Raw genomic sequence first — 23,021 nt, forward strand, 5'->3', positions numbered from 1 at the left:
TCTGCACCCGTGACCTAGGGGAAGTTTAGCGATAGTTCCGCTTCGAGCTCCGGGCAGCAAGTTTCTTGTTTGTCTCACTTGCGGCAGCGTCAGTTGTGTGAAGGTATCCTCGTTAGTGTTGTTCTGTTTTTCCAGTGAGTCACAGCGCCTCCTCCGCTCCGCCTTACTGTTTGTTTGTGTTCGTCTACTTGCAGCGGCGTCGGCCGCGCCGCTATGACTACCATGGTTTCCACGTGTATTCGACGAAAAGCTACTGTGAGCTTTACTTTCGACAAAACAACACGACACGTGCAGCCCAGGTCTCTAGAAATTCACGATTGGCTTGCCTATAGAATTCATGTGAACTCTGATCAGGTCCACACCGCTCATTTTGACGCAGACGTGTACGTGTTTTACTTGAAATTTATGGATACCCTGTCACGCTGAAAGATTACTGTATCGACATGGTTCTAAAGTGCTGTTCTAGCATCGCGATAATTCCGTTAGTTTGGTGTCACTCGCAGATGCTGATATTGAGTAAACCAATGTTCGAGTGTTCAAACTCTCGCCGGCGGTAGATCACAACTTTCTAAAGGACATATTGACTCCTTATGGTAATGTGAGAAACATCCGTCTTGATCGTGGGTCTACTCAACACAGATTACAGTGTTTTAGTGGAATTCGTTCCGTGGAAATGCATATCAAACGCAATATTCCATCACATTTACTAGGGTGTGGCTACCGCGTTCGTGTCATGTATACTGGTCAAGAGGGAACTTGCTTGATATGTAGTGAGAGTCAACACGTTCGGTCTAATTGCCAGTGGAGGGTGTTTCTATTAAAGATGTTGTTAGCGCAGCGTCGCAAATTAGCAGTTGCTGATCTTGTTCCTTCCACTCCCGAAATCGCGCCTACTTCTGCTTCGGATCATAATGACCGAAAAGGCAGTTCTGATAATCGTGTGAATGAATTTCCGCCTTTACCTCCGTGACAGGATCAGAATACTATTGCCTCCAGCATAGACCTTGTAACAACGAGAAACAAGTGACGTAGCACTCACGATGGTGAGGGTGAGAATTTGGCTGTGCCTTCTTCTGCCCCAACTGCCCCAATCGATTTTGTCCACTGCTCCTCTAGACGATACGACACTTCCCGTCCATGGTACGGTGAATGGCGAAGGTGTCATCTCCAGTGTCCCTCCTGCTCGCGAAGTGGCTCCTTCTGAGCTGCCTCGGTGTGGAGAGGGAGCGCCCCTCCCCCCCGCCCCCCCACCCACTCTTCCTATTCCTGTCCCTCCCCGTTAAAGTCTGAGACTGGCCTTACCTTCCTGGGGGGAAGACTTTGCCTCGTGCGGCAGAACAAGAAACAGGAGACGAAGCCGGCCGCGGTGGCCGTGCGGTTCTGGCGCTGCAGTCCGGAACCGCAGGACTGCTATTGTCGCAGGTTCGAATCCTGCCTCGGGCATGGGTGTGTGTGATGTCCTTAGGTTAGTTAGGTTTAATTAGTTCTAAGTTCTAGGGGACTTATGACCTAAGATGTTGAGTCCCATAGTGCTCAGAGCCATTCGACATTCGACAGGAGACGAAATAAAAGAGATAGGCGATCCAGTATTACAACCAGAATTTTAAAAAACTTTTGGAAGACTTAACATTAAGTAAGGCATAGGGATAGATATAAGGGACAGATAATTTCTCAAATCATTGGGTATAATTGACAACAAAACGAATATTCACGTTGGTGTCTAGAATCTATGTGTCTGGCGGTATACCACCTGACTTTCGGAGAGATATCATCAACACAAAGACTGCAAGAGCTGACAAGTGCGAGAATTATCGCACAGTCAGCTTAAAAGCTCATGAATCCAAGTTGCTGATAAGAATAATAGGCAGAAGAATGATCAAGAAAATTGAAGAAAAATTAAAGATATGTTAGAAAACAATCAATTTGGCTTTAGGAAAGGTAAAGGCGCCAGAAAGGCAGTTCTGACGTTCCAGTTGATAATGGATGCAAGACTAAAGAAAAATCAGGACATGTTTATAGGATTTGTCAAGCTGGAAAAAGCATTCGACAACGTAAAATTGTGCAAAATCTCTGAAATTTTGAGAAAAATAGGGATAAACTATAGGGAGAGACCGTTAATATACACCATGTACAAGAGTCAAGAGGGAATAATAAGAGTGGAGGACCAAGAACAAAGTGCTTAGGTTAAAAGGGGTGTAAGACAGGGGTGCAGTCTTTCTCCCCTACTGTAAGACAGCAATGCAGTCTTTCGTCCCTTCTGTTCAATGTATACTTCGAAGAAGCAATGATGAAAAAAGAAGAAAGGTTAAAGAGTGGTTCAAAATGGCTCTGAGCACTATGGGACTTAACATCTATGGTCATCAGTCCCCTAGAACTTAGAACGACTTAAACCTAACTAACGTAAGGACATCACACAACACCCAGGGTTCAAGAGTTGGATTAAAATTCAAAGTAAATGGATATCAAGGATAAGATTCGCTGACGACATTGCTATCGTCAGTGAAAGAGAAGAAGAATCATAGTATCCGCTGAGGGGAATGAACAGGGTAATGGATTGGGAGTAAATCCAAAAAAGGCGAAAGTAATGAGAAGTAGCGGAAATGAGGACAATGAGAATGTTAACATCTTAATGGTTGATAACAAAATAGATTCGATTACTCGATAAATAGTACAATTCTCAAGGCTGTCAATTCAACTAAGTACGTGGGTGTTAAAATTACGAACAACTTCAGTTGGAAAGACCACATAGATAATATTGTGGGAAAGGCGAGCCAAAGGTTGCGTTTCATTGGCAGGACACTTAGAAGATGCACTAAGTCCACTAAAGAGACAGCTTACACTACACTCGTTCGTCCTCTGTTAGAATATTGCTGCGCGGTGTGGGATCCTTACCAGGTGGGATTGACGGAGGACATCGAAAGGGTGCAAAAAAGGGCAGCTCATTTTGTATTATCACGTAATAGGGGAGAGAGTGTGGCAGATATGATACGCGAGTTGGGATGGAAGTCATTAAAGCAAAGATGTTTTTTGTCGCGGCGAGATCTATTTACGAAATTTCAGTCAACCAGCTTTCTCTTCCGAATGCGAAAATATTTTGTTGAGCCCAACCTACATAGGTAGGAATGATCATCAAAATAAAATAAGAGAAATCAGAGCTCGAACAGAAAGTTTTAGGTGTTCGTTTTTCCCGCGCGCTGTTCGTGAGTGGAATGGTAGGGAGATAGTATGATTGTGGTACGATGAACCCTCTGCCAAGCACTTAAATGTGAATTGCAGAGTAATCATGTAGATGTAGATGTAGAAGTAGTTAATTAACTCTGCTGCCTAGGAAGCAAAATAACCCATGATGCACTGAGCAAGGAGGACATCAAAAGCAGACTAGCACTGTCATAAAGGACATTCCTGGCCAGGAGAAGTTTACTAGTATCAAACATAGGCCAGAATTTGAAGAAGAAATCTCTGAGAATGTACGTTTGAAGCATACTATTGCAGTGTAGTGAAATCTGCACTATGAGAAAACCAGAACGGAAGAGAATCAAAGAATTTGATATGTAGTGCTACAGACGAATGTTAAAAATTAGACGGACTCATAAGGTAAGGAATGAGGAGGTTCTGCGCAGAATTGGGGAGGAAAAGGAATATATGGGAAACACTGAAGAGAAGAGGGATAGGATGATAGGACGAGATGCCCTCTCATCCTGTCCCTCCTTCTAATCAGTGTTCTTCTTATCAGTGGTGCATGATGTTCGAAATTCCGAGGAAAATAGGGTTAAGATATAAGGAGAGATGAGTAATATACAACATGAACAAAAACCAAGAGAGAATAATAAGAGCGGAAGACCAAGAGCTAAATGCTAGGATTAAAAAGGGTATAACACAGAGATGTAGTCTTTCGCTCTTAAGACGTCAGGGAATAACTTCCATGGTAGTAGAGGGAGCTGTAGAGGGTAGAGACTGTGGAGGAAGACACAGACTGGAATACATCCAGAAAATAATTGAGAATATAGGTTGAAAGTGCCAATCTGAGATGAAGAGGCTGGCACAGGAGAGGAATTCATGGCGGGCTGCAACAAACCAGTATGAAGACTGATGACACCACTGTTCGATTACACTACAGGTCACAAATCACTGGAAAAAGTAACTACGCCAAAATATGAGTAACCACCCATAGCGATCTATAGTCCCACATAAAAATTATAGGAAAAGTAGATGCCAGATTAAGAGTCACTGGGTGAATTTTACAGAAATAAAATTCATCCACGAAAGAAGTTGCTTGCGTCACAGGCTTTCGATCGATTCTTGAGTAATGAATAATATTAGGGAGGGAAAATAATGCTATCAGAAGTACCCACCGCTTCACATCGTAAGGTAGTTTGTGAAGTATAGGTCTCTCCATCTGTAGATACCGGGTGATCAAAAAGTCAGTATAAATTTGAAAACTTAATAAATCACGGAATAATGTAGATAGAGAGGTACAAATTGACACACATGCTTGGAATGATATGGGGTTTTATTAGAACAAAAAAATAAATAAAAAAACATTACAAACGTTCAAAAAATGTCCGACAGATGGCGCTTCATCTGATCAGAATAGCAATAATTACATAACAAAGTAAGACAAAGCAAAGATGATGTTATTTACAGGAAATGCTCAATATGTCCACCATCATTCCTCAACAATAACTGTAGTCGAGGAATAATGTTGTGAACAGCACTGTAAAGCATGTCCGGAATTATGGTGGGGCATTGGCGTCGGATGTTGTCTTTCAGCATCCCTAGAGATGTCTGTCGATCACGATACACTTGCGATTTCAGGTAACCCCAAAGCCAGTAATCGCACGGACTGATGTCTGGGGACCTGGGAGGCCAAGCATGACGAAAGTGGCGGCTGAGCACACGATCATCACCAAACGACGCGCGCAAGAGATCTTTCACGCGTCCTGCAATACGGGGTGTTTTGTTTTGGTTCTAATAAAACCCCATGTCATTCCAAGCATGTCTGTCAATTTTTACCTCTGTGTCTACAATATTCCGTTGTTTATTAAGTTTTCAAATTTATACTGCCTTGTTGATCACCCGGTATATGGAGAAATGAAGTGCTCAGTAACAGGTAACAGGGAGAGACGAGTAATATAGAACATGAACAAGAGCCAAGAGAGAATAATAAGAGCGGAAGACCAAGAATGAAGTGCTAGGATTAAAAAGGGTATAAGACAGAGATGTAGTCTTTCGCACTTAAGACGTCAGGGAATAACTTCCATGGTAGTAAGGCTGAAAGAAATCTGCATAGCGCTGGTATTTATGTCAGTTGCCATTAACAGTACACTAATTGATAAAAAGTCTCCGGAAACCGTTATATAATGCTAAAAGGACCAGTAGATGTCGCGAGATGTTAGAGAGTACAAAATAGTGGTTAGTGTTGTGTTGACAGTAGAGATGTAGTAACAGCATGTGTCAGTCAGGAAATCTCACTGTCATCGAATGCCATTGACTGTCGCCTGAGTAGCAGATCCATCAGGGAGATTTCAACCCTTACAAAGCTGCCTAAGTCGACTGGAAGGTCGTGAAGTGGAAACACGAAGGAAGAACCGCAGTTACAGCAAGACCAGACAGACCCCATGTACTCACGGGACGGACTGCCGAGCACTACCGATGGTGGACGTGAAAATTGCATGGAATCAGAGGAAGGAATCACTCGTGACTTCCAACGTACTACTAACAGTCCAGACAATACAGCGACTGTACGTATGAAGTTAAATGGCGTACAGTGGTCGAGCAGCATCTCATAAGTCACGCGTTTCTGTAGTCAGTGTTAAGCGAAGCTGGAGTTGGTGTAAAGAGCGAAGCTGCTGGATAGTGGATAACTGGTAACGAATAATTTGGAGAGACGAATCACACTGTACTCGTACCCTGTGGCACTCCGATGGAAGGATCTGGTTTTCGCGAATACCTGGAGAACGCTACCTGCCGTCATGTGCAGCGCCAATAGTGCAGTACGGAGGAGGTGGTGTCACGACACAGAGGTGTCTTCTGTGGTCAGTGTGTGGGCTCCTTATTGCGCTTAAGAAAACCTTAAATGAGGAGGGATGTTAACACATATTACAGCGTTGTGTACTACTTACAGTAGAGGAACTATGCGGGGACGATGACTGTTTGGATCAGCATGGCTACGTACTTTGCCAAAGCAGCATCTTTGAGTCAATGGTTTGTGGCAAGTGGACTGGCCTGTCCAGAGTCCTTCCGCCATAGAGCACCTTTGGGATGAGTTAGAACACCGACCTTTCTCTAGACCCTACCATCCAACATCATTACCTTCTCTGATCTCAGCTCCTGAGGAAGGATGGGCTGCTATTCCTCCACAGACATTCAGACACCTCATTAAAAGTGATTCCAGCAGAGTTCAAGCCGTCATAAAGGTGAAAGGCGGGCACAGCCCATATTAACGTCCACTAATAGATGGGGGACCCGTTTGATCGTATGTATGTATGATAAGCACTGCTCGCGAGGAATGTTGAAATGTGTACTTTTCGTGTGTCTAAATAGCCTCAGCGGTTGGAGGTAATCTGAAATGGAGTCTCATTTAGCATCTACTGGGGTACTACCTACTTCTAAAGAGACATTACCAAAATATAACATCGCCGCTTTGTATCCTATACTTTGTGTAGTTGTTAAAACCTCTTCTCTTGAGGCCGTCGACCGAACCAAAGTTCTGATTATTCATCTGCTTTGGGAAATCGTTCTGCTTAGCAAGTTCGGATGATAAGTTACAGAAGTCTGAGAATAATATGTATCACATCATCTTACCTACATCCTGACAAAATCTAGGGTACGTGCTCCACAGTCACATTATCGCTTACAATTCAAGGTGTTTAACTGGCAAGGCAACATTTCTTCTGCAGTGAACAGAGCAATATTTAATTCACTGACGATGAAAAGCGGATCTACATTGTGATAAAGTCAGGAAATCAGAATAACTTGGTGGTACACTTTTCAGGCCACTACTTCGCTCTCACCTAGGGATGAGGCGCAATATTCAAGAATAAAAGCACCGAGAGATGAAAGGGAGATAATATTTTGCAACAAAAGTGGGAGCAGCTTTATTATAATACTTTAGCCTGATGTCTAGACAAACCATGCAGGACTGATGACGTGACACCTTACTGCACCTCATGTTTCATTTCATCTGTGACATTGAAGAACTATTTTTCATATACACACAGAATTTCTATGTTATATGCTAATGGGACCTCGTTCTTAGCATCTTCAAACAGAAAATTGGGAGTTTCTATGATGGAATGGAGATGAGTGAACCATTAGTGTTGAAAAACATTTCTTCGTGTTTAGAATGACAATATTATGAAAACTGAAAAAATAGCAAAAAGAAAAACGCACAATGTGGACGATTCTGAGTCCAAAGTTATGGCTAAGATCGGTTTACCGGATTTCTTTATGACGGTACAAGAACAAGAGCCGCCGAGGTTGCTGGACGCTCTGTAGAGATCACATCTACAGAGGATCTCACCTGAAATATCAATACTGAATTCAATGACCCCCGAATTCGACATACAAAACACTGTAAAAATGTCTTGTATTTTCCGTGAAAATTTGGGTTTGACGCAGTAATGTCTGATTTGCTTACAGTTAATCGAAACCGAAATGATGCGATCATCTCTCGGCAGTGTGATATGCAGATGTATGACTTTTAAGCCACTTTATTTAATCTGGAAGAACTTACTCCTGACATTAAAATAATGAACAATTAAGCTAGATATGAATAAAATCTTTTCGTGCACTAAAATAACAATTTAGTCCCACTGATGAGGACCGATCCAGAGACGGTAGAAACATAGACTGCATATACGTTTTAGTATTTCTTAATGACTCAGCCTAACACCCAAAAGGATTTTATTCAGATTGACACAGTTCGTGGAGGCCTACGAAAGATTAAACCAGATGATCTCCGAAATCGAACGGGCTAAAAAAAAATGCAAAATCTGTATCATCGATGGAGAAAGTCGTGTTGAAATTTTTTATCAGGGATTTGTATTAAGTATAGAGTAACTGAAAAAGAGAAAAATGACCACAGTTCCATAGTATATCTATTTAATAGATTAATTCTACAAGGAATACATGAAAAATCAATACCATTTTTGGAAGAGGAAGAAGATCTTTGGATCTTTGGACAGGTTGCAGCAATTGTATACAAGTAAATATCCGTTTTTGCCAAAATTGGCGGTTTTCAGTACTAAATACTTCATTGTGCTCTTTGTATAGGCCCCTCCTCGCGAATACGGGCTTTTTAAAAATAAGTCAATGAGTCAGGAGAGTATATTCACGTCGAATAAAGACATCACGGACGAGATAAATTTCACTTAATGTAGAACTCAAGCTGTGGTATTTTTTGGCTAGCTGGAAACTGCTAAAACTTTGCTCTACGTAGTGTACTGACGTACAACGGGGAGTATATGAGAAATCAACTGCCATGAATTGACTTTTCTACAGGCTGGCGTCCTTGTGAATACATTCTCTTCAGAAACAAAGATACGGCTCTTTGCTACGAGATTCACGTCGGATGAAGTGATCACGGACGAGGTAGTTTTGTATATCTCGGAGTATCGTATTTTTTTGAGCGCTGGAGGAGGTTACAAAGTCGTACCACGCAAAGTATAAGAAAAATAAATCGATTTTGGAACACAATGGTTCGGTTGACCAATTTCTCGATTGCCCCTCCTATACATATTCACGAATTAAGGAAGGAGAGAAAACAGCAATGTGTCTAATCCCAATGGTTTTTTTATTATTATTCTTGCATATCCAGATGTCAACTATAGCTAGCCATCTTCAGTGCATCAGAGTGAGTTGCCATGCAACAAACTCGCAGCAGAAACTCTTTCTGCCAATTCACCAGTAAAGTCATATGGTGACAAGTACTGCGGCGAGTTTGTTGGATGATAACTCACTCAAATGCACTGAAGATGGCTATCTATAACATAGTAAGAATAACAAAAGACCAGTGGAATTGTGACTAATTGCTGTGTTCCTATCATTCCTTAATTAATCTACAGTTGCTGTGCTTATCGATTCCTTATGGAATAAAAAATTGAATATTCGCGATTGGCAAACAAAGCACACGCAGGAGCGCTGGATACCATAGCCTATTGACAGTTGCTCCGTGACTTCTAGTTTCAAGTTGGAGGGTAATCCTATCGGCGAACTCTAATAGCTCTGTGTGTTAACTCGTAAGGTGAGAACGAACATATATCGAGTTTCAGAATAAAATCTCAAGGTAACCGTGATATGCATACAGTAACGCGATGTGATAAACATGTCATGTGATCATAAGGATGCGGTCGCAGATTAACAACCTTCCCCCATTTTACGAACTGGATTCATAAGCAGTGTCCGTCCAACACTTAGTAGTTACTTCGCTGTACATTCGATAACAGTCTGGGGAGAATTAACATGTAATGAGAATACACGCTATTGGCAGACAATTAATCAAATACGTGTTTAGTCCTTCACGGAAATGTTATTGATACCAGCCAGTGTAGCTGGAGTAACCTTGCAATTACTTAGAGCAAACATCAGTTTTGTTGACCATTTTCGACAGCAAACGCCTTCATCCATTATAAGCAATCGAACACGTCTTCCGGTCTGCTAATGGGTTGTGCATTAAGCCAACACGACGGTCTGCTTCAGCAAACATCGGGCACCATAGTCACACCCTCCGCTAGTGGCATTAGGGTACACTGTGTAGCGAACTTCCGAAGGTAAACAGCTGTGATACTGAAGTTAGTCTCAGTAAAAAAGTGCACCGGTACTATAAAACGTCTTCATTTTTCTAAGTTGGAAAATCTGAACGGAAATACATGTTAACGGAACAATAGTACTGAATGTTTTATGCATATAAACTTCAGTTGCTACGGAAAATACATAACTAAGCAATTTTTGACAGTACGCCCTAAAATCCAACGTGATAACGTTAAAAAATAATCAATACATCGAAAAGAAAACTGAAAAATTAAAAAATTAGATCATGAAACCAGTTGATGACTTTTTTATTTAGGGCAGTTTAAGACATCGGCAAGACTGATAGCATAGGAGTTAACTTTCACTTACCAATTCTTAATCGAAAAGGGTCCTTTTTTGCAGATGATACTACTATTATAATAAAACTCATTACAGAGAAAGTAACAAAACTATTGTTAATGATGTTTTTCGAAGAATTATTACGTGGTTCTCCGTAAATGGACTCTCTTCGTACAACAGATAAAGTCATTCCGAGAATTTCTGTATCACATAACAGGAGTCAGTAAACAGGGTAGATTGCTCCTAATTTTTGGGTGTGTATACTGATGAACCTTGATCTGGAGGGAGCATATTACAGAGCTGCACAAACAAATGCGGTTAGCTACTTTTGCTCTTCATATACTTGCTAGTCTTGGAAACAATTTTCTAGGGTAGCTCGTCGCTTAGAAAGAAAGTATCGATTGATCAAAGGTGAGCAATAAGAATTATATGTGGTGTTCACCGGCCGTATTCGTGTAGGTACAGTACCTGTTCAAGGAGTTAGGCATTTTAAATGCGACGTCAGAGTACACATATTCACTAATGGAATTTTTCATAAATAATCCGCCACAATTTGAGAAGAATACATACAACAACAGCGGAAAAAATTATCTTCATTATCCGCTATTGAAGCTGTCAATTGCTCAGAAAGGAGTTCAATATGCAGCAACAAAAATGTTTGACCATTTGCTCAGTAACATAAAATGCCTCATAGGTAGCGAAGAAAGTTTTCAATCTTACTTAAAATCGTTTCTAGTGGACTTGTACTTCTAGTCTGCGGACGAATTTTTATTTAAAAGTGGTAATCTGCTAAAAAATAGAACTTCTTGTTCTTAAGCGTATTTGCATGAGCAAGACTAAAAAGATCTCAGTAAAGTCAACGTTAATCATGTGTACATAGCCTCCAATCTGCATCGTCGCATATCATTTCAATAAAATAATCGTTCAACTGCCCTACGGCATATGGAACTAACTAACAGCATAGGTAAAGAGTAAAAATGCCCAGAGTACTTTAACAGAATTTTCAAGTCTAAACTGAGCCTGAATGGGAAGTTTACAATCCTTGTATATTGTCAAATTTGACCCGTGCCAGTGAGATATAGACTTTTAATGTTAAAAGGACTCAAAAACTGAGAGTTTCCAAGAGAGCAATGGAGAATTCATATTGGCCATTAGTAGCAAAGATGGTATCTGGGAACATTCTGCACTGTTAAGTGAGTGTGATACTGAAATGGAGATTAGCGACACAGGCTGCCAGGTGACTGGATGGTAGATGGATCACGGAAGAACTCTGCTGGATTCAAATAAGTATGAAGAAACTGAGTCGATAACTAATAATATGTTGGGGACACATGATATTCATAGTATGCAACAAACAACACTGATGCATATATCTAACAACAGTATTGAATAGAGAAGTCTGGAGGCAACCTTTATCTAACAGTGATATCGAATAGCTGATGGCATTATTTATTTACACTGAAGCGACAAAGAAACTGGTATTGGCATGCGTATTCAAGTACAGAAATATATAAACAGGCAGAATACCGCGCTACGGTCGGCAACGCCTGTATCAAGTGTCTGGCGCTGTTGTTAGATCGTTTACTGCTGTTACAATGACAGCTTATCAAGATTAAAGTGAGTTTGAAGGTATTATAGTCGGCGCAAGAGCGATGGAACACGTCATCTCCGAGGTAGCAATGGAGTGGCGATTTTCTCGTACGACCACATCACGCGTGTACCGTGAATATCAGGAATCCGGTAAAACATCAAATCTCCGACATCGTTGCGGGCGGAAAAAATCCTGAGAGAACGGGACCAACGACGACTGAAGAGAATCGTTCAACTTAATAGAAGTGCAACCCTTCCACAAATTGCTGCAGATTTCAATGCTGGGCCATCAACAAGTGTCAGCATGCGAGCCATTCAACGAAATATCATCGATATGGACTTTCGGAGCCGAAGGCCCACTCGTGCACCCTTGATGACTACACGATACAAAGCTTTACGCCTCGCCTGGGCCAGTCAACACCGACATTGGGCTGTTGATTACTGGAAACATGTTGCCTGGTCGGACGAGTCTCGTTTCAAATTGTATAGAGCGCATGGGTGTGTACGGGCATGAAGACAACCTCATGAATCCTTGGATCCTGCATCTCACCAGGGGACTGTTCAAGGTGGCGGAGGCTCTGTAATAGTGTGGGGCGTGAGCAGTTTGAGTGAAATCGGACCCCTGATACGTTACATACGAATCTGACAGGTGACACGTACGTAAGCATCCTGTCTGATCACCTGCATCCATTCTACATCCACATCTACATCCATACTCCGCAAGCCACCTGATGGTGTGTGGCGGAGGGTACCCTGAGTACCTCTATCGGTTTTCCCTTCTATTCCAGTCTCGTATTGTTCGTGGAAAGAAGGATTTTCGGTATGTCCATTGTGCGTTCCCACTGACTTGGACAATTCTAACAGGACAACACGACACCCCATACGTCCGGAATTGGTACAGAGTGGCTCCAAGAACACTCTTCTGAGTTTAAACACTTCCCCTGGCGGCCAAACTACCCAGACACGGATATTATTGAGCATATCTGGGATACCTTGCAATGTGCTGTTCGGAACAGATCTCCACTCCCTCGTAATCTTACGGATTTATGGACAGCTCTGCAGGATCCATGGTGTCACTTCCCTCCAGCACTACTTCAGACATTAGTCGAGTCCATCGTGTTGCGGAACTTGTGCGTGCTCGCAGGGGCCTTTCACGATATTAGCCAGGTGTACCAGTTTCGTTGGCTCTTCACTGTACAGTGGAGTGCTGGCTTTGTGTTGTTATGGTTAATGGGAAGGGAGTGGGTGAAACTCCATGCCGGCACTTGCGTAATCGTCTCGAAAGACACGAAGGGGCCGTCGAGCTTAACGTCCCATCCATCCGACGGACGATAGCGCGCGCGCGCGAGAGAGAGAGAGAGGGGGGGGGGAGGAGGAGACTGAAAGACTGGCTGTAAGCACTGTGGGACTTACCATCTGAGGTCATTAGTCCCCTAGACTTAGACCTACTTAAACCTAACTAATCTAAGGACATAGCACACATCCATGCCCGAGGCAGGATTCGAACCTGCGACCGTAACAGCAGCACAGTCCCGGACTGAAGCGCCTAGAACCACTTGGCCACATCGGGCGGAGGGGTAAGACTATTCCATACTTTTTTCCATCAGTCTTCTGTTACGTTTGATGCGGTCCTACACGATTTTCACTTAATCTCAGCGTGGCATTTACACCCAACGTCCTCTATCATTCGTTGGATGTATTCCCATGGCTGTTTTCTCCCACAGTTTTCAGCCTCTGCGGCTTCATCGCGTTCCATGGAAGTTTTTCAAATGGTTCAAATGGCTCTAGGCACTATGGGACTTAACATCTGAGGTCATCAGTCCCCAAGACTTAGAACTACTTAAACCTAACTAATCTAAGGACATAGCACACATCCATGCCTGAGGCAGGATTCGAACCTGTGACCGTAGCAGCAGCGCGGTCCCAGACTGAAGCGCCTAGATCCGCTCGTCCACAGCAGCCGGCGGAAGTTTTTTCCCGTAGTCTTAACTCATGTCCTATCATCCTGTCCCTTCTTTTAGTCAGCGTTTTCCTCAAACTCCTTTCCTCGATGATTCTGCTGAGGAGTTCTTCATTTTTTATCAGTTAATTTTCTTTTCAGCATCTTTCTGTAACAACATCTCAAACGCCTCGATGTTTTCCGAATTTCTCACAGTCCATGACTGACTGCCACGCAATGCTGTGTCCCAGAAGCACTCTGTTAGAAATTTCTTCCTAGAATCAAAACCTATATTCGTGTGCTAACCTGCTTCTCATATCCTCCTTGCTTCATCCACCTTGCTCTATTTTATTTCCAAGTTAGCAGAATCCCTTCCGTTCGTCTTCTAAGCTTTCCATAATTTTCTTGGTAAGTTTATTGCTGACCTCATTTCTACTCATCCTCAGTACTTTCGTCTTTGTTTGTTTTATTCTCAGTCTATATTCTGTGCTCGTTAGAATATTCATTACATTTAATAGTTCCTGCAGTTCTTGCCTACTTTCACTGAAGATAGCAATGCTATCAGCGAATCTTAACAGTGATATCTTTTCACCTTGAATTTTGATCCTAATCCTGAATTTGTCTATTATTTCCAGTGTGCAGACTGAGCATTAGGGGAGAAAGACGGCATACGGGCTTTACGAACCTTTTAATCGGAGTATTTCTCTCTTGGTCTTCCATTCTTATTTTCTCTTCTCGGTTATTGAACGTGTTATATGTTATCCGTCTTTGTCTTGTATCTATATTTCCCATATCACTCCAACTGCACTCGCCCCACGCCATTACAGAGCCTCCATCAGCTTGACATGCAGGGTCCATGGCTCATGAGGTTGCCTCCATATCCATACACGTCCACCCGCTCGATACAATTTGAAACGAGACTCGTCCGACCTGGCAACATGTTTCCAGTCATCGACAGTCCAATGCCGGTGTTGACAGGCCCAGACGAGGCGTAAAGCTTTGTGTCGTGTAGTCATCAAGGGTACACGAGTGGGCCTTCGGCTCCGAAACCCCGTATCGATGATCTTTCGTTGAATGGTTCGTACGCTGACACTTTTTGATGGCCCTGCATTGAAATCTGCAGCAATTCGCGGAAGGGTTGCGCTTTTGTCACGTTCAATGTTTCTCTTGAGTCGTCGTTATTCCCGATCTTGTAAAATCCTTTTCCGGCCGCAGCGATGTTGGAGATCTGATGTGTTACCGGATTCCTGATATTCACGGTACACTCGTGAAATGGGCGTACGGGAAAGTCCCCGCTTCATCGCTGCCTCGGAGATGCTGTGTCCCATCGCTCGTGCGCCGACTGTAACATCGCATTCAAACTCATTTTAATCTTTATAACCTGCCATTGTAGCAACAGTACCCGATTTAACAACTGTGCCACACATTTTTTGTCTTATATAGGCATTTCGGACCGCAGCGCCGTATTCTGCCTGTTTATGCGTCTCTGTATTTGAATACGCAGTGTATAGCAGTTTTCTTGGCGCCTCAGTGTATAAGCACTCACAACAGTTGTCCACACGACACAGCTATGCTCTTGACACTACGTAATTGCAGCCTGTCGGAGGAAGGCAAACACTCCACTATGGCCTTGCCTAGAATGGCGATGGAGGGTTCTTGCATCCGCCCCCCTACTCTCACATACAGCGTATTGAACTACTCTGAGTGACAGCTATCCATATTCGTGATTTTACATTTCCTGTGTTGCGGAATAACGTTCAATATGATTGTGCACTTAGTCGTTCTCTAAACCACTACACATTCTAGATTATGCGTATCATTATAATAGTGCCTCTCAGAAACCAAACCGTCTAACTCCATTTTTTATCATTTTTCTGCTTTTGATAATGAAAATTTCACAAACATGTATATTTTCAGTATCCAAAGGTGTTTAACCTCCATTCATTAATTATTGCACTGTAGGCTACAATAGTTTCCATGGCAACTGAACATTTCGTTGCAGCTTTCGTAGACCAAAGTGACTAACTTCAATTTTCTTGTATGTATTTTTATAGCGTTTTCTTCCTCGTATTTAACCTCAGTATTCTATTCGCCCTCCTTAATACTGATTTTACGTGATCGTCGCTTAATATATCGAGTTAAGTATACCCCTAAATAATTGTTCAATTGTGCAAATGTTCAAATGTGTGTGAAATCTTATGGGACTTCACTGTTAAGGTCATCAGTCCCTAAGCTTACACACTACGTAACCTAAATTATCCTAAGGACAAACACACACACACCCATGCCCGAGGGAGGACTCGAACCTCCGCCGGGACCAGCCGCACAGTCCATGACTGCAGCGCCATAGAACGCTCGGCTAATCCTGTGCGGCCCTAAATAATTATACATGAAGCTAACGACTTCAGTTGTATATCATAAACGAATCTTTTACGTATACAACTTTGTTTGTCATGATGTCAATAACGACGAAGGTTTTATTTGAGTAGGGCCAGAGAGAATTAGCTACATGCTTGAAACAGCGCCTAACAAACAAAGCAAAAGACCACAAACATATTCTGTCATATTCAGAGTCTTTCACCGTCAGACTCGAAATCCAAAAACTGTGTTAATAATGCTGAAGCTTCATCAAAGCTCTATAATCAAAGGAGATATTACTTATTTAAAATTGTTAATCCATGGATACAGTTATCTGCCAAATGACTCCGACTCCGGAGTAATTAAATCTAAAGTGAGAAAAACACAATACTACTTCTCACCAGAAGATTGTTACAATGCAATTCAGCACTGCAAAACAAAGAACCCCTTTTCAGCATTCGAAATGAATCACAAGGATTTTTTGCTTACAAAGGCTCTTGAGAGCCCCATATCAAACCGCAAGAAGACAGTCGACGGCTTACCAGTACTTTGGCTTGACATTCGATGGATTCGATTGCAGACGTTTCTATTTTACGGCTCTACAGTACAAGACAACATTTGATAAGATTTTCCATTCCTTACGATGAAGATATCTACAGCACATAGTCAACCTCAAGGCGTGAATATAAACCAGAATGCCATATACGCTAGTATTCGCCCCATCAACAAGGATAAAGAAGGCAGCTCCCGCGTCCCTCCTAAGGAATATTCCTTCTGTGAATCATGATTACTGCAAAAAGACATTGGAAGTTATAGTGAAATAAAAAGTGAACTTTTTTCGTTGGCAATGTGACTAACTCCTGAAGAAATACAAATGTTCAATTGTTTTCTGTTCAAGTGATTAAGCATGCTGTGTTTTCAACAAACTTTTACATCACACAAAATTATAATTGCATGGTAATATTATAATGAATAGAAATTTGAGTTTAATTGAAGCTGAATTTTCAATATGCATTTAACTTTAATCTCAGTTTTCTCAGATCTTGTTGCACTGGAGTTCGGCAGTTTGGCCTCTGCCTGGCACATTATGCACGGATGGCTTAGCGTGTTGCGTCCTCGCGGTCTTTCGCGGCGGCACGTCCGACTAAAATCTTCTCGGTTTTCAAGCCGCGTCAGCTCGAATAAAAATCTCGACCTTTCGATGGCCACCTCCGCCACCATCGACATGACGATGATTACGGAGATGGCCATCGAAAGATCGAGATTTTTAATCGAATTGACGCGGCTTGAAAACCGAGATTTTATTCTACCTTGGCGTGTTTTACACACACGGAACGTATCGCTTCTTCTGTTCGCACTAAATCACGTTGATGGGGTGCTGGATACAAGGGTCGTACACAGCGCTACAGATTCCACAACAGATGACATTGCAGTGTCATGACAACATGATTTACGCGTCTGAATGCAAAGGAAACGACACTCCTAACAACAATATGCAAACTACTTGTTACGTTTTCCTCGCGATTGGAATTACACAAGAGAATATGTGGACGATACATCAACATACGAGTGGTAAAAATGAGAGCAGTCAGGGTATCATTGTATGCCCTTGATAATTAGACATTTCTCCTGTTTATGTTCCTGCTCTAGCGGGAGGAATGATGCATCCTGAGGAGTTTTCGCAAGATTGTTACCATGGATTAATTCAGTATTGAAAGCATAGACGAGCTGATTCGACTTGTGAAGGTTCAAAAATGGCTCTGAACACTATGGGACTTAACACCTGAGGTCATCAGTCCCCTAGAACTTAGAACTACTTAAACCTAACTAACCTAAGGACATCATACACATCCATGCCCGAGGCAGGATTCGAACCAACGACCGTAGTGGTCGCGCGGTTCCAGACTGAAGCGCCTGGAGCCGCTCGGCCACAACGGCCGGCCACACCTGAAGGTTTGTGTTCCCAAGCTGCTGAACCAGTGAAACCGAATTCTACTTGAATGTGTAATATCCATGTAACAAAATTCGTAATACTGTTCTTAACGTTATGTTTCCTTTCTGTTGCAGCCATCGATCATTCACAAGATCGTCATGAAGGCAATCATCAACGCGCTGCTGGAAGAAGACAGAGTGTGAGTACAGTGTTCATTTCCAAAGCTATGTGATTCGCTTGACAATAAAATAGTAATTCAATACAGAATTACACGAGAGACATCTATAGGGTGTATCAAAATTAACAGCTAAAAACCGAAACCATGAAAGTATGCGATTTCTTGGTTAGGTAGGCCATGTCTGAAACTTGAGATTAGATTTTGTACTAACAACGACAATATTTCATATTTCCCGGTGGATTTGTGTCGAGGTCCGGTGAACCGGCCAGTCTGTGGATGGTTTTTAGACGGTTTTCCATCTGCCTCGGCGAATGCGGGCTGTTTCCACTTATTCCGCCTCAGTTATACTATGTCGGCGATTGCTGCGCAAACAGGTTCTCCACGTACGCGTACACCACCATTACTCTACCACGCAAACATATGGATTACACTCGTCTGGTGTGAGACGTTCCCTGGGGGGTCCACCGAGGGCCGAACCGCACAAAAACCCTGGATTCGGTGTGGGGCGGTGGAGGGGTGAAGTGGACTGTGGTAGCCGTCATGGGGTTGTGGACCACTGCAGCTGCGGCGGGGACGGAGCCTCTCCGTCGTTTCTAGGTCCCTGGTTAACATACGATACGATACGATATTTCATATTGGAAGTCAGTGGCGGCTTGTAAGCACACATTCTTAGTATGTCCAAAATGGCTTGTTTGCGGACCCCTATTTACTGGAACATTTTTGATTGTACGTTCTAAGACAAAAAAAAAAAACTCGCCACGAAGAAATTATCCGAATGGTACGGGAATCGGTAGTTGTGATGTACAGACAAACAAATGATTACAATTCCAGAAAAAATTGAATAATTTATCAAGAGAAAGAGCTCCTCAAATTGAGCAACCCAATAACCCGTTGGCGCACCTCTGGCCCTTGTACAAGCAGTTATTCCGCTTGGCTTTGATTCACAGAGTTGTTGGATGTCCTCCTGAGGAATATCGTGCCAAATTCTGCCCAACTGACGTGTTAGATCGTCAAAATACCGAGACGGTTGGATCGCCCTCCCCACAATGCTCCAAACGTTCTCAAATAGGGAGAGATCCGGCAACCTTACTGGCCGTGGCAGGGTTTAGCAATCACGAAGATGAGCACTAGAAACTCTCGCCATTTGCGGACGGGCATTATCTTGCTGAAATGTAAGCTCACGATGGATCGCCATGAAGGGCAACAAAACGCGGCGTAGAATATCGTCGACGTAACGCTGTGCTGTAAGCGGGGCCCAGGGTAATAACCAAGGGGGTCATACTATGAAATGAAATGGCACCTCAGACCATCATTCCGGGTTGTCGGGACGTAAGCGAGTGACAGTCGAGTGGTTTCCCACAGCTATCTGGCGCGTCTCCAGATATGGCTTTGCTGGTCATCGTGGCTTAGTTCGAAGCGGGACTCCTCACTAAAGACAATTGTACTCCAATCAATGAGATTCCAAGCCGAAGACGTCTCCAGCAATGTTGTCGGAACTCTCCCCAACTGAGAAGGTTTGGAAGACTAGTGGTAGGCCCCTCAAACCAGCTCGGGATTTTGAAGCTAACGCGCAAATTGGACAGAATTTGGCACGATCTTTCTCAGGAGGACTTCCAACAAATCTGTCAGTCAATGCCAAGCACAATAACTGCTTGCGTAAGGGCCGGAGGTAGACCAAAGTGCCGGCCGAAGTGGCCGTGCGGTTAAAGGCGCTGCAGTCTGGAACCGCAAGACCGCTACGGTCGCAGGTTCGAATCCTGCCTCGGGCATGGATGTTTGTGATGTCCTTAGGTTAGTTAGGTTTAACTAGTTCTAAGTTCTAGGGGACTAATGACCTCAGCAGTTGAGTCCCATAGTGCACAGAGCCATTTGAACCATTAGACCAAAGTGTTATTGGTTCAAATGACTCTAAGCACTATGGGACTCAAAATCTGAGGTCATCAGTCCCCTAGACGTAGAACTGCTTAAACCTAACTAACCTAAGGACATCACACGTCCATGCCCGAGGCAGGGTTCGAACCTGCGACCGCAGCAGCAGCGCGGTTCCAGACTGAAGCGCCTAGAACCGCCCGGCCACAGCGGCCGGCAAAGAGTTATTGATTTGCTCAATTTGTGAAGCTCTTTCCTCGAATAAATTATTTTATTTTTCTAAAAGTGTAGTCATTTGTTTATCTGTACATGTAAATCACATCTACCGATTTCCATCCTATTAGAATAATTCCTTCGAGGTGTGTATTTTTTTTTTTTTTTTTTTTTGGAGTATATTATCGTATACTTTCACCCATGTCGGTGGTTCTCATTCAGTATGATACCTGTATATTACGGTCCCATAGTCCACGAAGCATCTCGTCAGTCACCGACGTACTCCGAGGAAGGTGCGGGATGTCACCAGCCTCGCTTTCCGGAGGGCAGTGATTCCAAAGCCGTCCAGATTTAGGTTTCCCGTGAGTACCCCGAATCATTTACAGAAAATACTGTGGTGCTTTCGTTGAAAATGTCACAGCTGATATCCTTCCTCAAGCCGAGCTTGTGGTTCATCTCTAATGCCCCCGTCGTTAACGGAATGTTAAATCCAAATGAATTTTCTTCAATAATAGTCTTATATTAAAAGCCATCGATGTAATTCTGCTGAGAAATGTACTGGGTAGTTAGTGCAAACGCTGTTTCTCAATGGATAGGTTTTGTTATTCGTCGTTTCATGCACTATGACGGAGGAGGGGGAGCATTGCTGATAAGTCCTCGGTTTTATAAAGAAAAAAGCTATTATCAGCTTGAAAAAAAATTATTTACTCAACATACTCCCCCTTGTGCTCAACACATCTATGCCATATTTATTCCATCTTCTCAGCTTCTTCACCCCATCCAAAAAAAAACATCGATTGTACTACAGGCCACTCATCAGTAGCCTTTCCTCAGCGTTCCGAATTCGTCATCCCTGGAGATGTTTCTTGAGGTTTTGGAACAAGGGTGGCCACGTCAGGCGAATAGGGTGGATGTTTGAGGATTTCAAAGTGAAACTCTGCCATAATTTATGCTGCGTGTTGGCCGCCTTGTGAGGAGGGATTCCTTTCCTCGGCTTTCCTCGATCTTTGAAGACCAATTGTAGCTTTAAGTAGTCAATAACCAGTATTCCATCTTTATTCCAAGCGATGGACGCGAGCAACTTGTCTGCTGCTTTTTGTGTTTTGAGCTTCTTCGTACCTGGAGAACCGTTGCGTCTCCGTTCTTTGGACTGCGCACACGCATATTTCATCCATGGTAACGGAACGATCCAAAAATCCCGCAGGAACCCGGCGAAAGTTGACCAAAATATACTGTGAAGCAATCGATTGTTCAAGCTTTTGGTCTCCACTGAAACATTTCGGAAGCCATTTGGCTGAGAGCTTTCTCATCTCCAACATCTCATGAATAATATGATCCCCATGTTCTCGGGATGTTCCCAGAGAGTCTTCTATCTTTCTAGCAGTTATTATCAGACCATCCATGATCCCGTAACGAACATGTCTACAGTTTCCAGAACTGTAACTTGAGTTGGCCTTCCAGAGTGCTCCGCATCTTCAGTAGTGAAATGCAAAAACCCAGTTCTTGATAGTGGAGTAGGAAGGACAGTTACCACCCAATGTAACAGACAAATTTGTTTGGCCGTGTTCCTATTTAATAAAAGATACTGAGCCACAGCACGACTCTCTTGCACTGTCAATTCTCGATTTTCTTGTGCCGCGTTCACTTGAAGCCCACACAGAAAAATAACAAGCAATGTTACTGCTGTACACTTATTGTCACATACAAAGTAAAGAACAAGTTTTAATACCAAAACATCAGAATTAATGTACGTCTATGTTAACTAGGAAAAACCCGGGACTGATCAGCAATCCCTCGTACATCACTTGTCTTGGTAAGGGGTCCCGCTGCAGACGCTACATATCAGTACAAACAGGACTCTAGTGACGAAGTGAAGCACAAAAATTACAGGAATAACTATACTCAATGTACATAGAAACAAGAACTCGTGCATCGTGAAAAATATATATATATATACACTCCTGGAAATTGAAATAAGAACACCGTGAATTCATTGTCCCAGGAAGGGGAAACTTTATTGACACATTCCTGTGGTCAGATACATCACATGATCACACTGACAGAACCACAGGCACATAGGCACAGGCAACAGAGCATGCACAATTTTGGCACTAGTACAGTGTATATCCACCTTTCGCAGCAATGCAGGCTGCTATTCTCCCATGGAGACGATCGTAGAGATGCTGGATGTAGTCCTGTGGAACGGCTTGCCATGCCATTTCCACCTGGCGCCTCAGTTGGACCAGCGTTCGTGCTGGACGTGCAGACCGCGTGAGACGACGCTTCATCCAGTCCCAAACATGCTCAATGGGGGACAGATCCGGAGACCTTGCTGGCCAGGGTAGTTGACTTACACCTTCTAGAGCACGTTGGGTGGCACGGGATACATGCGGACGTGCATTGTCCTGTTGGAACAGCAAGTTCCCTTGCCGGTCTACGAATGGTAGAACGATGGGTTCGATGACGGTTTGGATGTACCGTGCACTATTCAGTGTCCCCTCGACGATCACCAGTGGTGTACGGCCAGTGTAGGAGATCGCTCCCCACACCATGATGCCGGGTGTTGGCCCTGTGTGCCTCGGTCGTATGCAGTCCTGATTGTGGCGCTCACCTGCACGGCGCCAAACACGCATACGACCATCATTGGCACCAAGGCAGAAGCGACTCTCATCGCTGAAGACGACACGTCTCCATTCGTCCCTCCATTCACGCCTGTCGCGACACCACTGGAGGCGGGCTGCACGATGTTGGGGCGTGAGCGGAAGACGGCCTAACGGTGTGCGGGACCGTAGCCCAGCTTCATGGAGAAGGTTGCGAATGGTCCTCGCCGATACCCCAGGAGCAACAGTGTC

The 23,021-nt window shown here is 43.4% G+C and overlaps 1 protein-coding gene across 1 annotated transcript in view; it reads left to right on the forward strand.

The window, feature by feature from the left end:
* LOC124798457 (probable E3 ubiquitin-protein ligase HECTD2) overlaps positions 1-23,021 on the forward strand; it is a 348,122-nt gene that overhangs the window by 203,672 nt on the left and 121,429 nt on the right. The window contains 1 exon segment of the mRNA XM_047261883.1: positions 18,044-18,108. Coding sequence (XP_047117839.1) covers positions 18,044-18,108 — 65 coding nt within the window.

The sequence above is a fragment of the Schistocerca piceifrons genome, chromosome 1 (assembly GCF_021461385.2).
Source record: "Schistocerca piceifrons isolate TAMUIC-IGC-003096 chromosome 1, iqSchPice1.1, whole genome shotgun sequence".
Lineage (NCBI taxonomy): Eukaryota > Metazoa > Arthropoda > Insecta > Orthoptera > Acrididae > Schistocerca > Schistocerca piceifrons.